This window comes from Macaca nemestrina, chromosome 12 (genome assembly GCF_043159975.1).
Source record: "Macaca nemestrina isolate mMacNem1 chromosome 12, mMacNem.hap1, whole genome shotgun sequence".
Classification (NCBI taxonomy): Eukaryota; Metazoa; Chordata; class Mammalia; order Primates; family Cercopithecidae; genus Macaca; species Macaca nemestrina.
Genome location: NC_092136.1, coordinates 133,289,814 through 133,310,992, shown reverse-complemented (window position 1 = coordinate 133,310,992; position 21,179 = coordinate 133,289,814). Strand labels below are relative to the sequence as shown.

At 52.3% G+C, this 21,179-nt stretch overlaps 1 protein-coding gene and 1 long non-coding RNA gene across 8 annotated transcripts in view; one reads left to right on the top strand and one right to left on the bottom strand.

The window, feature by feature from the left end:
- LOC105476160 (immunoglobulin superfamily member 9B) overlaps positions 1-18,897 on the top strand; it is a 65,957-nt gene extending 47,060 nt beyond the window's left edge. For 4 of the 7 annotated variants that reach the window (XM_011731825.3, XM_011731826.3, XM_011731831.3 and 1 more), the window contains one exon: positions 262-13,358. In XM_011731825.3, coding sequence (XP_011730127.1) covers positions 262-470 — 209 coding nt within the window. In that variant the 3' untranslated portion in view covers positions 471-13,358. The other 3 variants (XR_011611204.1, XR_011611203.1, XR_011611202.1) reach the window with 2 other exon arrangements.
- LOC139357630 (uncharacterized) overlaps positions 14,615-21,179 on the bottom strand; it is a 29,605-nt gene continuing 23,040 nt past the window's right edge. The window contains exon 3 of the long non-coding RNA XR_011611207.1: positions 14,615-14,752. This is a non-coding gene — a long non-coding RNA (uncharacterized lncRNA). The remainder of the gene's footprint in view (positions 14,753-21,179) is intronic.

Genomic DNA, 21,179 nt, shown 5'->3' with positions numbered 1-21,179 from the left:
TGAGAAAGAAAATCCTCTCCATTCCACTTTCTTAACTCCTATTCCAGTGAAGGAGCAGGGTCAGGTTGCTGGTTGCCTTAGCGGAAAAGAAAGTGGTTTCTCTGCAGCAATTCGTTCTGGTCTCTCTAGACTCAGGTGATTCCTTTGTTTCAACATTAGAATCCCGGAACATATGCAGGTGGAAAAGGTGAGCGGGCTGCGTTCTTCCTTTTCATCCGCTTGCTTTTCTTCTCTTTTGCGTCCCTCTTCCTTCCTCCCTAGACGGTTCTGCCTCCCAGGCTCAGCAGCTTCCCAACTCTCAGGTTCTGTGGCCCGATGAAGCTGTCTGCCTCCGAAAGAAGAAGAGACATTCTCGTCCTGACCCCTTTGCCCGGCTCTCAGACTTGTGCCACCGCCAGCTTCCGGAAGACCAGACAGCGATTCTCAACAGTGTGGACCACGATGACCCAGGCCATGCCACTTTGCTGTGACTCCACCCCACCCTAGGTGTCCCCGGGGCGAGGTTGCTGGGCTCAGGCAGGGAGGGCCACCGTGTGGGGGTGTGTCCTCCTCCGCCTACCAAGGACGGCCCGGATCTTTGTCCTGCATGCCCCCTCTTTTGCCAGAGCGGGCGTCTCCCTCCAGATTCTGGCCACCTGTCTTCGGGACGGAGGGCGGGCAGACTTTCCACCTGTGGGTCGAGGTCAGGAAGTGGATTGGAGACTGGGCAGCACCTGTCTCCTCCCCTCCGCCCCCTGCTTCACTCGGTTGATTTTTCTCATCTCTTCCAATGTCCTTGGAAGTGAAGAGGAAAGCACGGCTTTTACTGCTCTCTGCTTCTGTTTCAGTTTTTCAAGTCCTGGAAGAAGGCTGGACTTAATGTCCGTCTTCCACACCCCCACATATGTATAGATATAGATACAGATGCATATGTCTGTAGTGTGTGGGTTTCTCTATGTGTGTGTGTATATATATATACATATATATGTACATCGAGGCAAAGTGCTGTTGCTCTCTGTGGTCAGTGGAGGCAGGAGGAGGAGGGCAGTGGTCAGCTGGGGTTTGCGATTAGCACTGGCTGCACATTGGCCAGGTGCTTGACATCTGTCTTGGGGGATTCTTTCTCCTGAAACAGGATCCACGCCTCTCAGCTGAATTCTCCATTTGTCTCCTACCTTCTCCCACCCAGAGTAGAAATGGGGCCTTGCTGTGATTACTGGCTGCCTTCTATGGGGGTTCAGCAATGAGTTACTGCAGAACTAAATTCAAGCCTTTATTTCTTGGTTCCTGGGTGAAGAAGGGGAGGCCAGGCACCCAGACCTGCATCTTTCTTCCTTCCAGCGCGGCTCACGCTGCAGAAGTAGAGGCTACTCAGCCATGGGGCTAAAGCAAGCCCCTGGTGCACAAATCCAGCTCATCCATCGGCACCCTTCCGCCCAGCCAGGCCATGAGCTCTGTGGCCAAAGGCTCCCCCACCGCAGAGCCACCTGTGCTAGCGCCAAGCTGCCGGCTCTATTTATACCGTCTCCGGCTCAGCACTCTGCAGTGCTGTTCCACAGCGGCTGATTGGATCCTCCTTTCCTTTTGTGGGAGCTAATTCTCCAGATTGATTAATTACCACTTGTGCGGAGCCGCCTGTGGCTTTCCCATACTCACCATGTGCTGCCTGCTGACTCTTCTCTGCCTTGGGGCCTTGCTCCTCCCGTGGACCTGAGCTCCAGGAGGATGGGCTCAGGTGAAGCTAGGGCGCCTCCGGCTGCTGGGGCCTGGGACGCTCTGGATCCCGCCCGCTTTGCCCAGTATCTATTCTGTGGCTGAGGCATAGGAATGAAGGCGGGAGGGGTGGTGAGTAGGGTCTGGGCACTGACTCTTCCTCTGCCAAAGTCTTGTCCTGGTTCAAACTCTTAGCATCCAGAAGCTTCATGAGGTCATCTTCCCACTAAGACGTCTCTCTGCCGGTAAGACATGGTGCTGCCCAAGGACAGGGCAGAAGGCCCCGAGGGCGGGCTGGAGGGCAGATCTGCCCCTGCCCCACTCTGTGCAGGAGCCCCACTTCTGGCTTGGCTTAGAATGAAGGTTCCTTGAAGTATTTCCTTCTTGGTGCTGCTGTCTTGGTGGGTTTGGGGGCGCCCACCTCTCCCGAGTCCCCTGCTTGGATGTGAGCCATGGCAGCACTGGACGGCTTCTGCTGGTCTCATGCAGCTGCCATGGGCTTGGCCCAGTGACCTCGCAGGATGAGGCCTTGGATGGCTGCTGTCTCTTCTTGGCATTTCCATCTTAGGGGATGGACTTCTTCTCTGCCACACAGGCCCTGGTCCTTCCTTTCACCCAGGGAGCTGAGGACCAGCTCCACCCTTGAGGTTGACTGTGCTAGTCACAGCACCGCAGTTCCTTTCTGAACACATCTGAAGGGGTCGTGGTGGGAGAGGCACAAGGGGCTTCTGAGACTAGGCCGGGCACCCTTGGGGTGGAACCTGGGCCTTCCAGTTGATGTGCTTCTCTGGGGCATTGGAATCTACTTGACCACTGAGCAACAGCTCTGCAAGGTGGAAGAGCACACAACTCTTTGGGTTCTTTTTTCCAGGTAGCACACCCTCTGCCCCCGTGCTGTGACATGCTGCTCACTCGGGCGTCTCTCCTGGGGGATGATGGGAGCCAGCTTACCTGAGGTGTTGGGGTGGGAGGTGGTGGCTCACCGCCAGCTGACATGCAGCCTTTGTACAGTGTGGGGTTTCTCTCCCAGAGGAGCTCAGGGGGCTCAGCCAGGCCCTGGGATGCACTGGGATGTGGGCATCAGGCTGTCAGCCTTCAGGATGAATTTGGCCAACTTTTCTGAGCAGCATCCTGAGAATTCCAGCCCTCAGTTTAGAAAAGAAGAGGAGATGATGAGGTAGAAAGCTTTGCTTCTTTTGGATGTCATGAGAGGCTGAGATGCTCAGGCTGTGGCTGTGCCTTCCAGGGCACCCCCGTGCTAACCAAGGTGCTGACTCCTTCTCTGCTTTCCTCTGGCAGTGCCCATGACCTCAGCACATAGACCCAACGCGGGGAGCCGTGCTTTTTGCTGGTCACTGAGTGGCCGCTGTGCTGTGGCTTCCCTGGCTAGGGCAAGGATGTCAGGTCTACCCATCTCTCAGTGGCCTGCCACTCATTCAGCTCCCATGAGGGCTTCCTCCTGTGACAGTGTCCTCGGAGGTCAGCAGCCCTCCTGCACCCCGTGGACAGCAATGGAAATTGGTGGAACACCCTCTCTCCATGGGATAGAGGGTGAAGATGTCACAGGCACAAGCTTAGGTGCCGGGTGTGGGCGTGTGTGACAGCGTGGTTGTGAACATGTGCGTGATGGAGCTATAGCCACCTCTAGGGACCAGTGTCCTTCATAGTCTGCTGTTGAACAATGGCAGTGACTACTGACCAGCTTCTTAGGACTTCTGCACTCACTCTGTGGGAGATCACGCTTTCCAAACTTCCCCTTTTACCATCTGGCAGCCTTGCAGTAGACACGGCTCAGATGCAAACCTGCTCCTGTGTCTCAGATGTCTGTCTGCCTCTTCAGGATTGTGGCTGAGAACGGTGGCTCTTGCAGTGTCAGGTGACCCACAGACCAGGTAGAGGGTGAAATGGTTCTTAGTGGGGCCTGGACGACTGCATTTGCGTGGGGAGAGAAGATGTACGACGAGGCAGAGAGGCGAAGCCTGTCTCGATTTGCTGGTGGGCTGCCGTGGGCTCCTTAGTGCTGAGCGGGGTCCTGTGCTGGATTATTGGGGTGGCTCTGGGCCCAGCATCCCAGAGTGGCACTGCCTGCAGCCAGCCTGCCTCTAAGCAGCTTCCCCCGAGAGACTGGGGGTAGGACAAGCCTTTTGAGATTCTACTTTCTTAGCAGGAAGGACGCCTTTTTCCCAGTGGGCTGACAGGGTCTGTGCCCTCCTTTGAGGTGGCCTAGTCCCACAGCCATGCGCTTGGGGGAAGACTGAAGCCGGGTGGATTGAGCCGAGTATTTCTTGATATTTTTCCTTGCTCTTTGTGTTTATTTTTGATTTGTGATCTAAAATATTTGGGGTTGAACTGATTTAATTTATTCCTCTGCCCTTTTTGTGCTGAGGAAACTGGGGTGAGGTTCAAATGTGAAATTTTCTGATTTTATTTGGGGTGGGGGACAAGGTTGACAAAACAGTAGCTTCCGGGGAGAAACAGATTTCACGGCGCCTCCGGCATCTTTGGCACTGCCCACGATCCAAATCTCCAGGGCTGAAGACTGCGTGGCTGGAATCTGTTTCTTCCCATTTTGTTAGCAAAAGCCTTTTCCAGGCTTGGGGGTGGGGTGGGGGAAGAATTGTACATAAAGTACATTTTATTAATATGTAGAGAAACCTAGGAAAAGAAAAGCTAATGGTTAATCTTGGGCTTGCTTTGCTTGCATGTAAAGGAGCTTTGAGGGCACTGCAGGGATGGCTGGGGAGCTGCAGGAAGGGGCAGACGGTGGAGCCGAGTGGGTCGTGGAAGGCCCCGTGAGTCCAGCCTCTGCAGCACTCTAGGAGTGGTGCACATTCCCACTGGGGCTTCTAACCCAGCCCTGCCTGGGTATCTTCTTCAGATAAAGTGGATCTGGTAGGCAGTGTGTAGAGCCCCATGTGGCTGTGTGTGTGGCTTTGGGGAGAGGGCCAAAGAGGTATCTTATTGGCCAGATCTAGGTTGACTAGGGTAATGAATGGGGCAGTGGTGTTTCAGGACGGGGAGTTGAAGAACTGGAGGGTGGAGGGGAGACCTATGTGTTTGCCAGGTGTTGGTGAGGCTGGAAGGGGCACAGAGGGTGAGGTCAGGCATGGGTTAGGATGGTGAGACCACCCCAGGGGACATCAAGCCTCAGCATCTCTTTGAGTCATGTGATAACTTAGTCACTTGTAGGGGTGCAGGGTACACACTGGAGGATCATCTCAAGATGACGAAGAATGATTGACTGGTGGGAGTCTGGCTGGGGAGTGGTGGCCGTGCAGGGCCTGTGGGAGGGGGATCTAGGCATCGGGGACAGATTGTGGGGTGGGGTCCTGCATGTGGACCCAGACTGGATCTTGGGAGAAGTTTTCCTTCTTAGCTAGACCTTCCTTGCTTCTTCTAGAATTAGCCTCTAACACTAAGTGCCCAAACCAAACGTGGACATCTTTATACCATATTTCAACTTCATTTGTTTTTGGGGGCTCCTCAGGCCCAAAGCTGAGAGACTTGTCTTGAGATGCCCATCCTATCACCAGCTCTTCATCAGTGGAGAAGGAAGCACCATTCTCGCGAGCATCACATGTTTATTTTCCTAAGTGCAGTGGTGGGTTGCCTCTCCGTCCACACAATCTGAAAATGTTCATGGGCCTTGGTGATGGTGATGGTGATAGAGAGGAGGAGCTGGAGCCTGATGTGCCTTCATCCCCCTTTCCTCTTGAGGTATAGAGGCTTCCTTCAGGCCATGACATTGCACAGTGGCTTCATGAGGCCTTCTGTTTACTTTCTCTTCTTTTGATAGGCTAAAGTCACTAGTCTGTGGTGGTGGGAGGGCAAAAGAGTTTCACCTGAAACTCTTGGCTTGACCAGCCATTCTTCTCTCTTAATGTCTCCAGCTCTGCTTCTTTTTAGATTAAGAGGCAGAATTAAAAATCTCTTCTTTAGAAGAAGTCAGTAAACCAAGGATCAAAGCCCAGATTGGATTTTTCGCACTCTTACCAGCTAGCTGTTTGGCTAGGGGGACCCGTCGCCACCCTTCCCTCAGACTGCGAGTGAATCCACACTGGTCCAGAGCCTTATTTCTGGGTTCCTGTCTGTACTCTCAAAACCTTCTTTTAGGAGCAAGTATAATAACCCCACCAGATGTTCTGTGTGTTGGGTTGCTGAGAAGGTGGAAGTTTTTTCCAACCTCATTTTAAGCTGTTAGAAAAACACTCAGTAGATTGAATTTGGTCCAAAGACACCACCATCCCCTGAGGGATCCCGTGTAGGATAAGGACAAATGAAGCGTCCATACAGGGGTCATTAATGGCTGCTCACATCTTAGAGAAGGAAGAGTCCGGGTATCTTGGTTGCCATATACTTTGGTGGAACAGTGGCCAGTCATTAAAATCACATGGGTGTTGTCTTCTGTGGCGTAGAAGACAGTAGTAGTAGTTAGGGTTTCAGACGAGAGCTGGTGAAAAGCTACTGGCTTTGGAGCCCTGGCTGGAAGAGCTAGATTGGACAGCTTTAGCCCCATGGCTCAAATGCTCAGCTCCTGTCCCTGGTCCTTGGTTGTCACCACGCCCATCGCCCTAGATGGGGACGTGAATGGCTGCCTGGGCCTGCCTTTCTTTCGGGTCTTGAAGAAATGTGCTCCACCAATCCTACCTCTCTGTGGCACTGGACTTCCTGGATTTATTTTGGGAACTAGGGCAGACTCTCCCTCGCCACCCCATATACACACTAGTTAGCTTCCCTTCCCTTCTTTTCCCTTCCCCACTTCTATGTGGCTCCAGAGATCTTGGACATGTGCATGGTTTACGATGGGGAGGTGGTGGGAGAGGCAGGGAATCCTGGAGGGCAGGGGGTTGGGCTGGGGAGGGGGATTTGCATTTTCGGCCTCAGAAATGCTGTGGGCATGCTTTTGGGCCACGTGTGGGGTTTTCACTTGAGCCATGGAAGGGGCGAATGCCCAGCCCTCCTCACGCTGGTGGTGGAACCTAGGGCTTTGGCCTCCTTTTGGCATAGGGGTCTATGAAGCTATATTTCTGGTGGAGGGGTTGGACCTCCTCACGGTCATCTTGCAGTTCTTGAAAGGGTAGTCGTCAGCCACTCTATCAATGAGGATTTATATGGCCTCCCATGAACGAGAGGTGTGCCATGGCTGATGGTGTCCTGGTGGGGCTGGAGAAAGGGGATCATCTCGTGTCCCTCTGCAGGCACCAGGTTGTTCCCCTGGTCTCTAACCCCAGCCAACTGTCTAGTCCAGTGTTTCTTTTCTGGATTCAGGAAGTAAGTGGGGGTGTATGTGTGTGTGTGTGGTGTGGTATGTGTGTGGTGTGTGTGATATGTGTGTGTGGTATGTGTGAGGTGTGCATGTCTGATGTGCGTGTGTGTGTGTGGTGTGTCTGTGTGGTGTGTGTATTGTGTGTGGTGTGTGTATTGTGTGTGGTGTGTGTGTCTCTGTGTGGTATGTGTTATGTGTATTGTGTGGTGTGTGGAGTGTGGGGTGTGGTATGGTGTGTCTATGATGTGCGTGTATGTGATGCAGTGTCTGGTGTGCATGTGTGTGATGCAGTGTGTGGGGTGTGTATGTGTGTGGTGTGTGGTTTGGTGTATGTGTTGTGTTGCGTGTGGTGTACGTGTGTGTGTGGTGTGGTGTGTCGTGTGGTGTCTGTGTGTGTTGCATGCGTGGTGTGTCTGTGGTGTGTTTAGTGTGCGTGTACTGTGTGTGTGTGTGGTGTGTGTGTGGTATGTGTTGTATGTATTGTGTGGTGTGTTATTGTGTATAGCTGTGTGTGTGGGGTGTGGTGTGTGGTATGGTGTGTGTATGTGGTGTGCGTGTGTGTGTGTGTGATGTCTGGTGTGCGTGTGTGTGATGTGTCTGTGTGGTGTGTGTGTGTTGTGCATGGTGTGTGTGTGGTGTGTGTTGTGTGTGGTGTGTGTGTTGTGTGTGTGGTGTGTTTGTTGTGTGTGTGGTGTGTGTGTTGTATGTGTGTGTGTTGTGTGTGTTGTGTGTGTGGTGTGTGTGTTGTGTGTGGTGTGTTTGTTGTGTGTGTTGTGTGTGTGGTGTGTTTGTGTGTGTGGTGTGTGTGTTGTATGTGTGTGTGTTGTGTGTGTTGTGTGTGTGGTGTGTGTGTTGTGTGTGTGGTGTGTCTGAGAGAGATTTGTACAGACATGCTGATTTGCCTGCGTAGCGTCAGGCCCAGGAGACCCTCCTTTGGTTGGCTCCTTTCTAGACAACTTCTGTTTGGGTAGGAGGGTCAAATTAGTAATGCACCATCTTTAATGTATTTTTTATGGAGACTGTACATAAAATTATATAAATCTCTAGAATTGGTTCTATTTTAAGGAGAGAGGGGAATGTATGTGGGGGTTAAGGATCAGATGCAATTGTGGAAAGTGGGAGCTTCGGGCGAGTGGTACTCATGGGGTATGGGGAGCGGGAGGGCAAGAGATGAGTGCCAGGCAAGATGCACAGGGGCCCGTGCCCTCTGCGCACGTATATAAATATAAAGAAAACCTAGATAAAGTCTATCTATATAGCTCTCTATCTATATGAAGTCATAGTTTGCTTTATTTTTGTACCTGTGCTTAGAGATGCTTTCAGCAGTGCTACCTTCCCAGGCAGTCTGGGATACGAGCTCATGCCTTGATGCCACCTCCTTCCCTGCTCTTCCTTTGATATTCTCTTTGTTCAGAGTTTCTTGGGTCTTTCTGATGGAAATGTATATATATATATATGAAAAGTTTGTAAAATAACAAAACAAATAACCCACCTGCAGGAAGGACAAGTGAGCTGAAGGTTGTGTGGAGCTGCAGGATCTGATAGCCCTAAAGAACCAGGACCCACATGTCTTTTGCCACTTGGGAGGGATGTTGACTTGAACTTCTTTGCAGAGGTGCTTAACAGGGCAAGGCTGAGGAGATGAGAACTGTGACTGGATCCCCCTGTGGCTGCGGGAAGGTACGCAGTTCCTCAGAGAGAATCTGGCTTCGCAGCATTAGAAAGGGGGTGGTTGAGACTACCTAGGGACCTACGGTGACACCTGTCTTGGTTTGTAGCACTGTAGCTCAGACAGCTCAGACAGCTCCTAGAGGGCATGGCGATGGGAGAGTTTGTGAGGCTGGCTGTGTGGGCTTGGTCTTGGAGAACACATGGCCTGTTTAGTGTCACTGCAGATTCTTAGAGCCAGTGTGAATGTGATATATAGTATAAATATGTCATCTATGTTTTTTTCAGTGATTTTTAATTGGAAAATAAAGTGCCATTGCAAATGGGATGGTCCAATCCTGGGACACTGAGTGGAGGATGGGGAGTGAGAGATTAACTTTGGGCAGGACTGGGAGAATAGGTCTTAGTGGAACCTTCCTTCTGGCCTCCAGCCGGGGACTTAGAAAACTGAACAATGTATTGGTAGAACTGGACCCACAGCGGGAGATTCTGGAGAGCAGGAGTTCACTTGTATCTGAGCAGGAAGCAGTGTGCCCTGAAGAATACCTCTTTGAGCAAATTCCAGACCTCACACACATGCAGGGGCCCTGCCTTGCAGCCTCAGCAAGCGTCTCCTGGGTGCTAGCTCCTTCCTGACTTGCCCGGAGCTCAGAGTGCTGTGTTTGAAGCTGGTGCTGGGCCAGATGGTGCAGGCAGCGAGGAGAGACTCAGGACTGCAACCTTTCGGCTCCTTATTCCTGCTCATCACTCAGAAAAGGGCAGTACTAACACCTTTCCTAACCAAGACGTGGCACTCCCTAAGAGCTCTTGTCTATAGAGTTCGGTCCCTAGAGGAAAGCAGATGGCTTCACTGTGCGAAGGGCTTGGTTGACAGTTTTGGTGTATTATGGGAAGAGTAGGTTCGGGTGAAGCTTGAGTCTAACTCTTGATCCTCGCATGGACCTATGAGGCCCTGCCATTCAGTCAGGCACTGTCCTTGGGTCCTCAGATTAACTGCTGAGAACACTTCCCACTTTCCGAGGATGCTGATGGGAAATGGGCTGTGTCCACACAGCCGGAAGGGCCCAGTGCTGGCGCCACTCGCAGTGTGTCCATCCTTGCCTTGACTGATCTTTCTTCCAGCCTCCTGCAGCTGAGTATTTCTTGTAAGATTTTTCAGGGGGCTTGGGCAAGAAGAAGAGCTGCAAATTCTGTTCCCTTCCCACCTTGAAGCCTTCCCAGGCCACCATGGTCTCTGCACGAGGGAGGCTTCCATCACCGTTCTTTTGGCTCCTAGACCCACCATCCCCTCTGTTTCCGTGGACTCTGCGTGACTTCTGGGCCACATGCCACCAGCAGAGTAAATCGCTCCAGCACCCCGGGCACGTCCTAGGGCTCACCCTCCCACCAGGGCCAGCCCAAGACTAGGTCCTCAGCAGCATCAAGGTCTGGGAGAGCCACTGGTCCGCATGTCACCATTCCATTCCTCAGCCTCCAACTGGACTCTCTGTTTTGGGGAGGGAAAGGGAAGATGGGGCTATGTACCTTGAAATTGTACAGTGTGGAGGGGATGTTAGTGCCTCCCTGTGACCTTTCTGCTCCACTGCTTAGCAAGATGAGGTAAGAGTGGGTGTCAGAGGGGACTTCCAGCTTCTCTGAAGAGCCAGCCCTTAAGGCACTTGGAGCAAAGGGCATTGAGATCAGCTTTATGTGGAGTAAGGAGGAGCCCTGGAAACCGCTTGTGGCATCAGTTGGTGGGACAGGTGGATGAGTGTGCTCTGATGGGGCCTCTACGGCCCACAGCCACTGCCAGGAGCCTGAGCTCTTCCCCATGCTTGGGACACATTCCTTGGTCCCCGCAGCAGAATGGACATTGAATTTTGGTGCCTTTCCCTTTTGGTAGAAGGTGGGGGTATCTGAGGAGTTGTTTCTGTCTTGCTACCTCTGTCTGCTGTACAGAGCAAGAGTTGGGAATAGGGAGATCTGTGAGAACCGCCCTCCCGTGGATCAGTGTGGGCCTGTCCCTCTTCCCCATTGTCACCAACCAACAGCTTGGGGAAGAGGCCTTGCCTTGGATTTTTGCTGCGCGCTTCCACTCCTCTTTGTGGTAGATGTTCATATCAACCCACTTTGAGCAGTTTGAAAGTAGGAGGCGGGGGAAGAAGCAAGCCTGCATAGCACACTTCCTGTCCGTAGGGGGTTGACTGTGGCATTGGAGGGTGGGGTCGCAGAGTCTGGGGACCGGGAGGAAGGTACTTGATGGGATAGTCTTGATTCTGGAACTTTAGACTGAGGTGTTAGAAAGGGGAATTGTTGGCTAGGGGAGAACAGCAGTTTAACGCTCCACTTGCTAAGTTGTATACATCAGTGTCAAAAGGTCTTGACCTCCCATTCAGATTTAATTTCCTAACTGCCATTTGTGGGGCTAGGGATAGAGGGCCCGGAAGGGGGCACTGTCACCAGTTGCTGCTGCTTTTCTGCAGCCACTGACGTGAAGGGACCACATCCTGCTTCATGTCAGCGACTCCTGCCCCTTGGTCTTCAGTTTTTTCTCTTCCCAGGAGGGACTTTGATCATGCGGGATAGAATTCTCCCATCGCACACTTGGAGGCAAGTTTTAGATGAGCTTCTTTCCTCCATTTCACCTGGTGGTCTGTGGACACACAGAGGGTGGGGGTGAGCAGGCAGTGTGGGTGGGGAGGGGCTCCTGATGCTACCTCCCCCAGATCCCTTACAAACTCTGTACCTCTTGGTGCGTGGCAGCCTCTTGCTGTAGTTCTTCTTTTCTGGATATGACTGTCAGTTTCGTCATGAGATTTCTTGCTCTCATTTCGAACTCTTTCTTTCTTCCACTTTCTTTGGGGGTGACCCCCGATCCATGCCAGGTCTTCCTGTGAAGACAACTCCAACCTCGTTTCCATTTCTTGAATGTTGAGTATTACAACATCACTGCGCTCGGGTGCTTCATGGTGCTGTTCTCGAAGAGGCCAGTTGGGCTGAATCTCCCTCCTCCCACTGGCTCCTGATATCTTGCTGTATTTTGTCTTCTTTCTGATTTTTCCCTTGGGGTTTGGGGTGGGTGACTTAGGGGCGGCTTTTGTGTTCTCCCTCTCTCTCTCTTTTCTGTATGTATGTATGGACTGGCTAAAGTGAGTTTGGGCAGCTGACTTTATGGTATGGGTTGGCTGACTTTTGTTCAGTGCTAAAGACAAACCAACAAATTGTACAGCTGCACACAGAACACCGTCGAGTGTGAACTTGAATGGCAACTAGAGGCTTACTTTTTGAACTTCAGGTATGTAACTCAAAAGTAAATAAAAACACTATTTTTTCAGTAAGCTTTTTTTTTTTTTTCTTCTAAAAGATGACTTAGAAATCAAACTATAAGAACATGAAATCGGTGCTGTACCAAAGCCTTATATGAACATATTCTACACTCTGTATAACCTGTGAGGAGCTCCCTGCTCTATCACCCTCTTCTCAAAAGCCTGGGAATGCCAGCGCGTGCCAAGCCTGGGGCTGGGTCTTGGGGACCTGTGGGCCAAGGGTACCCTGGGAAGCAAAAGATGATGGTGAGAATGGGACACCCTTCTGCTGCCTGAGCAGACTGCAAGGAAACCCGATGTGTGTGTGTGTGTATGTGATGGTGAGGATGGGACACCCTTCTGCCTGAGCGGACTGCAAGGAAACCCGATGTGTATGTGTGTGTGGGTGTGTGTGCGCGCGTGCACGCGTACCTGCATATATATGTGTGCGTACCTATGTGTGTGCGTGCGTGTACCTGCATATATGTGTGTGTGTACCTGTGTGTGCATGTGTGTGTGCACGCGAGAGAGTGAGAGCGAGAGAGCTCACAGGTGATCAATGCCAAAGTGAATGCACTAAGTACGAGCTTGAAGGGAGACCCGGTTGGCTCTGGGAGCGGGGCGGTGTAGGAATGAAGGGGGACGCTCTCTCCCGTTTCCTGCCTCCTTCCCTTCTTCTCCATCAGGGAGGGGAGGTGTGTTGGAAACAGCTACACTCTCAATCAGGTGCTTTTTTTTCCCTCAAAATCTCCAAACTCAAAGCACTTATAAGGGGCCCTTCCTAGGGGCAGGCACCCCCAGCCACCAAATCACAGATTTCCAAGAGTGGGAGGAGCTTTCCTCTCCCCAACCATTCCTTTGTTTCCTGGGGAAGAGGGTTCTTCCTGCAGGGCCCCTGGGCATCCTGCTCCTGGGCCTGGGCCTATAGACTGCCCTGCCCCTTCTTCCCAAACCACTGAGAAGACCCCACTGGAGATGACCCCAAAGCCACGCCTGCTCCACAGCCCTAAGCAATAATGCCTGCCCTGGCTACTGATGACGGTGATCCCTTTGGCCTTTGACTTGCCAGTTAAAAATGGAGTGACACCCCAGACTCAATTAGGAAGAGAACCTGCAGCCTGCCTCAGCTCAGGCTACCACGCCAGGCTCCACTCGCTGGTATTTTCAGGCTTGCTAAGTACTAACCAACTCATCCCCAGTAACACTGCATGTTCATATCCTGAATTAAAAAGCAAAATGAGCAAACAAGTGCATAAGCAAACGAGAAAAAAGAAGGCACATCAAATGACGAGATGTGCAGCCAGTGAAGGTACCCCGGGAGTGTTGCAAGTTAAACGGATGGAAAGATGTTTAGTATTTAATTGCTCCTCATGTAACATTACTCTGCTTCAGAAATGTTTTGTATTTTGATATAAATAAACATTTGCTAAAAAAAAGTTCATTTTCTAATTTTTTTTTTGTACCTAGGGAGTACTTCCTGATGTTGTCTCACCCCTGGCCCTAGGTCTCCCTAATCAACCCACTTTAAACTCACGACTCAACATGATTCTGAAAGGATTTGCGGCTGGGAGATGAAGAGGCTGTCTTTCGTTCATTGGACACACGTGTACTGAGGTGTACTGTGTGTGAGTCACTGTCCAATTTACTTGGGGTGCACGAGTGAACAGACCAGACAAGGCTTCTGCTCCTGGAGGGCTTTTATTCTGGTGGTAGGGAGAGAGAATGAGTTGTTATTGCACTGAGAAAATGACATCAAATGACCTAAGGCAAAAAAAAAAAAAAAAAGGAGCAGGGTAAGGGGCTGCTGATGTACAGAAGGAGGGAAGGGCTGCGGTTTAGAACACTATTTTAGAGTGCTCAGAGAGGGCCTCGGGGGGAGGCAGCCCTGGAGCAAAGGCAAAAAGGGAGTAGCTTGTCTGGTGAATGCACACAGATGTCTCCCTTACTTTGTAGGCGTTTCACGCTGGCTCTTCAATTATGCGATTAAGGTAATTTTTTGGTTGGACTCCATCTTTGTCTAAATGACCCCCCAGCCAGCAACTCCTGCTGGCCCTCAGCAAAATCTCATGCAAGAGTCGGGGTGTGATGGCCCCTCTGTCTCTGCCTTTCTTTTCCCCGAGAGGGAGGGATGGTCAGGCTTCAGCATCTCACTCTGTCTCCCCCAGGGTTGAGTTTGGGGACTTGACTTCCTGCCCTGACCTGTCCTTGTCCTCGTCCTCCCCTTCTCATGCTGGATGTAGGCAATGCTCCCCTTGTTCCCTAGCAACACCTACTAGGCTGCCTTCTCATTTTATTTGGGATTTAGGTAGAGATCGGATGCCAAAATATGATACTCCTCTTTATGCCAACGAAGAGAAGAAAACAGCCAAATGAACAAACCAGCAAACAGACAGAAATAGGCCCATCCATGAAAAAACCTCTGCCGTGTGAAATTCTCTAACAGCTGTGAGATGGGCCGTTGCACCAGACGGGCCCTGTGTCCACACAGCTTTCCTCTTCCTCAGTGATCTGCCTCTATTCTCTTTCCTCTCTAGTTTCCATTCGCTCTTTCCTCTGCTCTCCCCTGCTCTTAGCAGGCGATGATGAAAATCTTTTTGATGTCTCTTCTATATTTGGTCTTAATGTGTAAAAGCAGATGCACGGAGTGTCTTGCAGTCTCTTTCTTATGCATAGGTGAACGTGGCCAAAGTTGCCAACCCCATCCTGTGAGAGCCGGCTCTCGGCTCATCCACGAGGCTGTGCGCAGTGCAGTACTGCACTCCCAGCATGTCATCGGCGTTCCATGGGAGCAGCTGGCTGACCTCACAGTCCTTCTGTAACATTCGCAGGCTCTCTGGCAAAGCTAAATTTAAAAAAAAGCGAGAAAAAAATAATTTTGGTCGGGAGGACTGTCTCTGTTAAATTTAAGAGACTTTCGCCTCTTTTTAAGATGGGGCCTAAATTCGTGTGCTCCGTACTTGAAGAAATCCTTTCATTTTTATTTCATTTGATGCTCACGATAACCTCACAGGTTTAGTAAAATAGGTAAAAAGTGATTTATCTCTTTTTTGGTCAGAACCAATGAATGAGCCAATCGACGGCCCTTCACTTCTCCTTCGCTTCCAGTCTCTGCCTCCCTCTCTCCCTTCGTCCTTTCCTCCCCTCATCACTTCTCAAAGGCTTTAAGGCAGCGGGAAGTAGAAAATAAAAATGAGGCCCAGGACTTTCTCCCTTAGGCCTCCTTTCAGGTGAACATGACGCAGTCCCAGGACACCCATGTTCCCCAAGTGAGGTCATGTAGCGCCTTGAGTCTAGGAAACAGCACTTGGGAACCCTGCTGAGCAACGCCAGGACTTTTGTTAGTGGAAGTTTGGGTGAATGATGGTGCCAGAGAAAGGGTTAGGGGAGACCAGGTGACAGCAAACTTTCTGGGCTTTGTACACCTCGAGACCATGCTGGTTTCAGGGCCGAGGCTCTGCTGTTAGGTTTTGGGGAGAGACTGGGCTGGTCCTGGGGTACTCAGGGGTCTACATCATCATGCAGATGGTGTGCTGTAGGTAAACCAGCCAGTCTCCTGTGCCCCCAGCCTCCCTTTTTGGGCTGTTTTCCCCATTTCCATGGAACCCTTTTCTCTGTGGTCAGGGGCCTAGGAGCCATCTGTCTACAAACCTAGTGTTGAAGAAGAATTGCATGATGCCTTGGTTTATCAGTCGAGAGAGGTGGGCAGCACCCTGCAATTCCCATACTAGACTGATCACTGCTTTCGAGAAGCTGCTTTTGCCTGTGCTCCTCAGCCTTGGTGGAGAAATTGTCTGCATTCACAGTGGCTTGCCTTCATCCCCTACCCCTGGAAAAAGTCCTTGTCCTGCCTGTGCCATTAAGAAAGGGGTGACTGGCCGGGCGCGGTGGCTCATGCCTGTAATCCCAGCATTTTGGGAGGCCGAGGCGGGTGGATCATGAGGTCAGAAGATCGAGACCATCCTGGCTAACACAGTGAAATCTCATCTCTACTGAAAAAAAAAATTACAAAAAATTAGCCGGGCGTGGTGGCGGATGCCTGTAGTCCCAGCTACTCGGGAGGCTGAAACAGAATGGCGTGAACCCGGGAGGCGGAGCTTGCAGTGAGCCGAGATGGAGCCACTGCACTCCAGCCTGGGCGACAGAGTGAGACTCTGTCTCAAAAAAAAAAAAAAAAAAAAGGTCAGGGGGCGGACCCTGGGGAAATCCCTTGGCCTTTCTGAGGCAGCTACCGCGGGGAGGGAGCCAGCCTTTCTTGGCAGGAGACCACACGTTCTTCGTGTCTGCACAGACGCACAGGGTGCCTGTCCAGCTCTTCGGGGACTGCCTTGGCAGCACAGGCTGAGTGCAGGGGTCTGCAGCGCGGTGGCATCCTCCAAGGAGAAATGCCACTTTCTCCTTCTTGCAGGCAGCCCCCTCTCTATGCCAGATTATTATGGAGCATTATCTCACTTGGTTTTGAGGGAGAAGCACGCCCTTTCCACTCACATAACGAGGCGGAGGGAAACGCCTCTTAGCACTTCCAGGCACTCCTCAGAAGGCCAGTGACTGGACTTCAACCTTCCCTTTCATCTCCTTCCTGCCGCCATCCTGGTGTGCTGCTAGAGCCAGCTGTGCCGCCTCTTGTTCAGCTGTGCTGGAGGTAACCAGCGCTGCGTGACAGGGTAGGGTGCTTAGCTCCTGTGTGTCCTCAGTTTGGGGCCTTAATCGTCAAATGGCAACAGGAAGTATCCCTTCACACCTGAGGCCCCTTCATCCTATCATGGTTGTGGGCCTTCGCAGCGGCAGCTCCTTGACCTCAATAAAGCCTTTCACTGCGCTTCGTTTCACTGGCTCCTTGTGTGTCTGCCTCACTAGTGTGGAAGCCCCTTGGCAGTGGAGCCCCCATCAGTCCTGTTTGCTGTTGGAGCCTGAATGCCTACCACAAAAGAGAGACTTAATGTTTATGGACAGAACGAATGACTGGTCAGAAAAATGCCTATGATATTTGGCATTATTTAATTTGGAGGTCGTTGGTACCCTTGGGAGAGCACCTTCAGTGGTGTGATGGGAGCAGTGGCCAGTGGGGAGCTCACTGAGTGGGGACAGAGCCACTGGGGACTGTTATGCAGACAACACTTCAGACACCACGTGCTTTAAACTACAGTGTATTAACAGGGTATCTGAGGCATAGCAAGGCCCACACATCAGAAGGCAATTGTCACTGAAAGACAGTTTGTTACAGTTCCTGAGAGGAAGCAGCACACCACGCCACACCACGGGGCCACTTGGGGAAGCACCGGAGTCGGCCGGGAGACAGAGGACCCGGGAGCTGTGGGTGGGGGTCTTCACTGTGGTCTCCCTAGGAAGGAATGGGCGAAGCAGGGTGAGTGGGCTCAGGATTGTCTAGCTTCAATAGTGGTAGCGGGCTCTGGGGCACTGGTACCCTAGGTGTCTACTGCCTGGCCCTGGGTGATTAGGGCAGGAGACCTCGCAGGAGGTTGTGGGATGTGGGCTCTGGATTGGGTGGGTTTGTATTTAAAAGGGCATTTTGGGGTGAGTTAATGTCTCTAGGAATTGGCTAATCCTGGAAGGGGCAGTCCCTCCAGGGTCAGCAAGGCCTCAGATGTCAAAGCACCAGAAGACAGTTCATATACCACATCGCAACAGGGGAGAGAAAGGGGATGGCAGCTAGCAGAGTGTGGTCACAGGTGGGCATTGCCTGAGTTTTAGCTGGAAGGGATTAAAGCATGCTTCCATGCTTCTGGAATGATCCAACAGAAGAGACCAAAGATACCAGAGGGAAAGGCACTCAGGAAAGGAACAAGGTCCTTGGTAGAGAGCAGGGAGGAGCAGGACTGGCCTGCAGGGGAAGGTGCTGGGCAGCCAGGGGCCAGGAGGGCGCTCTCGCCGTAGCCTGCATTTCTTAGGAAGTGAGAAGCAGGGTATCAGGGGAAGGCAGAGGTGCCTTGGGGGTGGCAGAGCAAACCTGCAGAGAAGCAAGCCTGCTGGGGAAGCGCTGAGGATCACTGGCTGTGCAGAGTCAGTATGAGGCTGGTGATTATGAATGTGCGGTGGTTTATCCCGAGTCGTGGATTTTCTAGGAAAGTATGATGGAGAGAGTGGGACAAGGTAGTCGAGGGAGAGGGTGAAATAATACGAGAAACCATGGAATCCAAGGTTGGTGAGCACACGACACAGGATGAGATGCACAAATACAAATACAGTGATGGATCCAATGGATCCGAGACTTGATGACTGGCTTTTGTGTTGCAGTCAGTGTTGGGTTTCTCTGCTTGAAGAACAGGGGCTTGCAGGCAGATCCTGGTGCTTATAACTTACGGGAAGAGCATCTGGTAATGAGGTGCTTATAACTTACGGGAAGAGGCCCATGGTGTGACTGAAAGTGGTTGGCTCAGGTGGGGTAGAGAAGTTCACTGAAGACATGCTCAGAGAACGAAGAGCCCAGGGCAATGGGCAGATTCCCTGCAGGGAGGGTCCATTCCTGGTAAGAATGACCTGACTTGGAAAGAGGGGAAGATGGGGCAGGCGCTAATATTTTCAGCAAATGAGAGCATCTTGAGGATGGGGGATGTCAGCAGCGAGAGGGGAGTGGCCAACCCAAAAGGCGCCTGTCTCAGAGGAGCCGTGTGAGGAGGGGGAAACGGCCTGGACCCAGCAGAGAGGCCTGAGCAGCGTGAGGAGGGGAAACAGCCTGGACCCAGCAGAGAGGCCAGAGGAGCAGCGTGAGGACAGGAAACAGCCTGGACCGGGCAGAGAGGCCCGAGGAGCAGTGTGAGGAGGGGGGAGCAGCGTGAGGAGGGGAAACAGCCTGGACCCGGCAGAGAGGCCCGAGGAGCAGCGTGAGGAGGGGAAACAGCCTGGACCCGGCAGAGAGGCCCGGGGAGCAGTGTGAGGAGGGGGGAGCAGCGTGAGGAGGGGAAACGGCCTGGACCCGGCAGAGAGGCCCGAGGAGCAGCGTGAGGAGGGGCGAGCAGTGTGAGGAGGGGCGAGCAGTGTGAGGAGGGGGGAGCAGTGTGAGGAGGGGAAACGGCCTGGACCCAGCAGATAGGCCTGAGGAGTAGTGTGAGGAGGGGAAATGGCTTGGACCCGGCAGAGAGGCCCGAGGAGCAGCGTGAGGAGGGGAAACGGCCTGGACCCGGCAGAGAGGCCCGAGGAGCAGCGTGAGGAGGGGCGAGCAGTGTGAGGAGGGGGAAGCAGCCTGGACCCAGCAGAGAGGCCCAAGGAGCAGTGTGAGGAGAGGAAAGGCCTGGACCCGGCAGAGAGGCCCGGCTTTCCCACAGCCTACGTTCTGATGTAGGGCTCCAGCCAGTCACCCAGTCAATCAACAACCCAGTCACTGTGAAAGTGTCATGGGCATTACGCAGAGAACTGCGTAGGATTGTGTGGAGTGACGGGAGGGCTGCTTTCGGTTGGGTAGCTAGGGAAGATGGCTTCAAAGTCACATTTAAGCCTCACGTTGCTGAGAAGGGGCCAGTCGGACACAGCTCAGCAGAGAAGAGCTTTCCAGGCAGAAGTGCTGTTTCTGAAGACCTGAAGGTAGAAGTGGATTTGGTCTGTTTGAGCAACAGAGTGAGCCGTGAGTGGGAAGGGAAGGAGACAGCGGCGGAAGAGAAGGATGAGTGACAAACCAGGGCTCTGTAAAGCGGAGGGAGGGTTAGATTGCATTCTTCGGGTGCTGGGAAGTCACTGGAGAGTTTTAAGCTGGGCAAAGCCTTGATCTGATTTATTTATTAGAAATACCCCTCTGACAGCTGGTAGAGTGGACTATAGGAGGGTGAGAGCAGAGGGAACAGAGAAATGACAGTGCCATCCACAGTCCCAGATAAGTGTTTAGACCAGGACAGCCACAGCAGAGGCAGAGGGGAGGCCAGTTTGGATCTGTGTGGGAGGGAGGGGCGACAGCCTTGCTGAAAGGCTTGCCACGAGAGTGAAGAAAAGAGAGGAATCAAGAATGACCCCGGCTTTTAACCTGAGCAACTGAGAAAGAGGACTGAGGGAGGAGGAGGTATGAAAGGGGACAGATGTCAAGAGTTGTAAGGTCTGAAAGGGTCATTAAACTTCCCATTGGAGGTGTTGGGTCAGATGCCACTAGACGTGTGGGCCTGAGATTCCAGAGGGACCCTATCAGTGTAGATACAGGTTAGGGAATTGTCCTCGGAGAGGTGGTATTTAAATCCTAGAAGGGGAGGGTAGACAGAGAAGAGAACGGGTGCACACAAGCCGCTGAGTGTGGCGTAGAGGTAGGTAATTAATGGTGTGACAAAGCGGCCTCAGTGGCACGGTGGGGACAGAAGCCCCATGGGAGTGGGTTGATGAGAAAGTGGAGACAGTGACTATTGACAAATCTTGGGCTAGAAGGCAGAGGGGAAATTCTGATGGCACAGGGGCATGTGCTGATGGCTGAGTGGAAGTTTCCCAGGACATAATAGCTCTAGGGCTCAGGAGCACTGTGGGTGCCAAACTGTCCTATCCAGTTCCCCTCTACGGGATGGGTGTGCCCATCCCCTGGCTGCTTTGCATGTTGGTGGCCCATGGCTCACAGGTGCCTCCCACCCTGCTCATCCCTGGAGAGGTGCCCTTGACTGACATAGCCCCCCTGCCCAAGAAATGACAAGCTCCTCTGCCAGGAGTGACCCTCAGCCAATGGCTGGCACAGGGATACAAAAGGCCACCTGCTTGCCTTAAAGAGGGCGCCTGCTTGCCTTAAAGACGGGGCGTCTCTGTGTGCTCTCCAGGATCAGGCCACGGCTAGAGTTCACCTGATATGACATCCTTCATCACTTCTTTCCCCAATCCTGTCTCGCTTTCCTTCTTTAATTTTTTTCTTGGATATTTCCACAATAAAATACCCCCCACCCCATTGCCTGGCTTAGGCTTTGCACCTAGAGAACCCATTCTAAGACTGGATGCCAGGGGACTCTAAGGTTGGAACTCAGGAATTAGGTCACTCACCACTGGCTGGCAAAAGGACCCCATCATCGCGGCAGGTAGAGTATTAGCAGTTGCTGGTATGTGTTAGCAGTGCAGTTGCTAAGACTGTCACCTATTAGAACTGAGGCAAGGCACAGGCAAAAGGGATATACTGGTTCATAGACCATCTTATATTTGAGAGGTTCTGAAGAAAGACTACTGATAGGAACAGTGGGATGGAGTGGCCGAATGCCCTTGAGGCTTTGAAGAGAGGAAAGGCAGCACCAAGGGCAGCCAATCTCTAATTTAAAGCAAAGAAGAGTCAGCGTGCCTCCTTGGTGGCCTTAAAGAGACTCCCG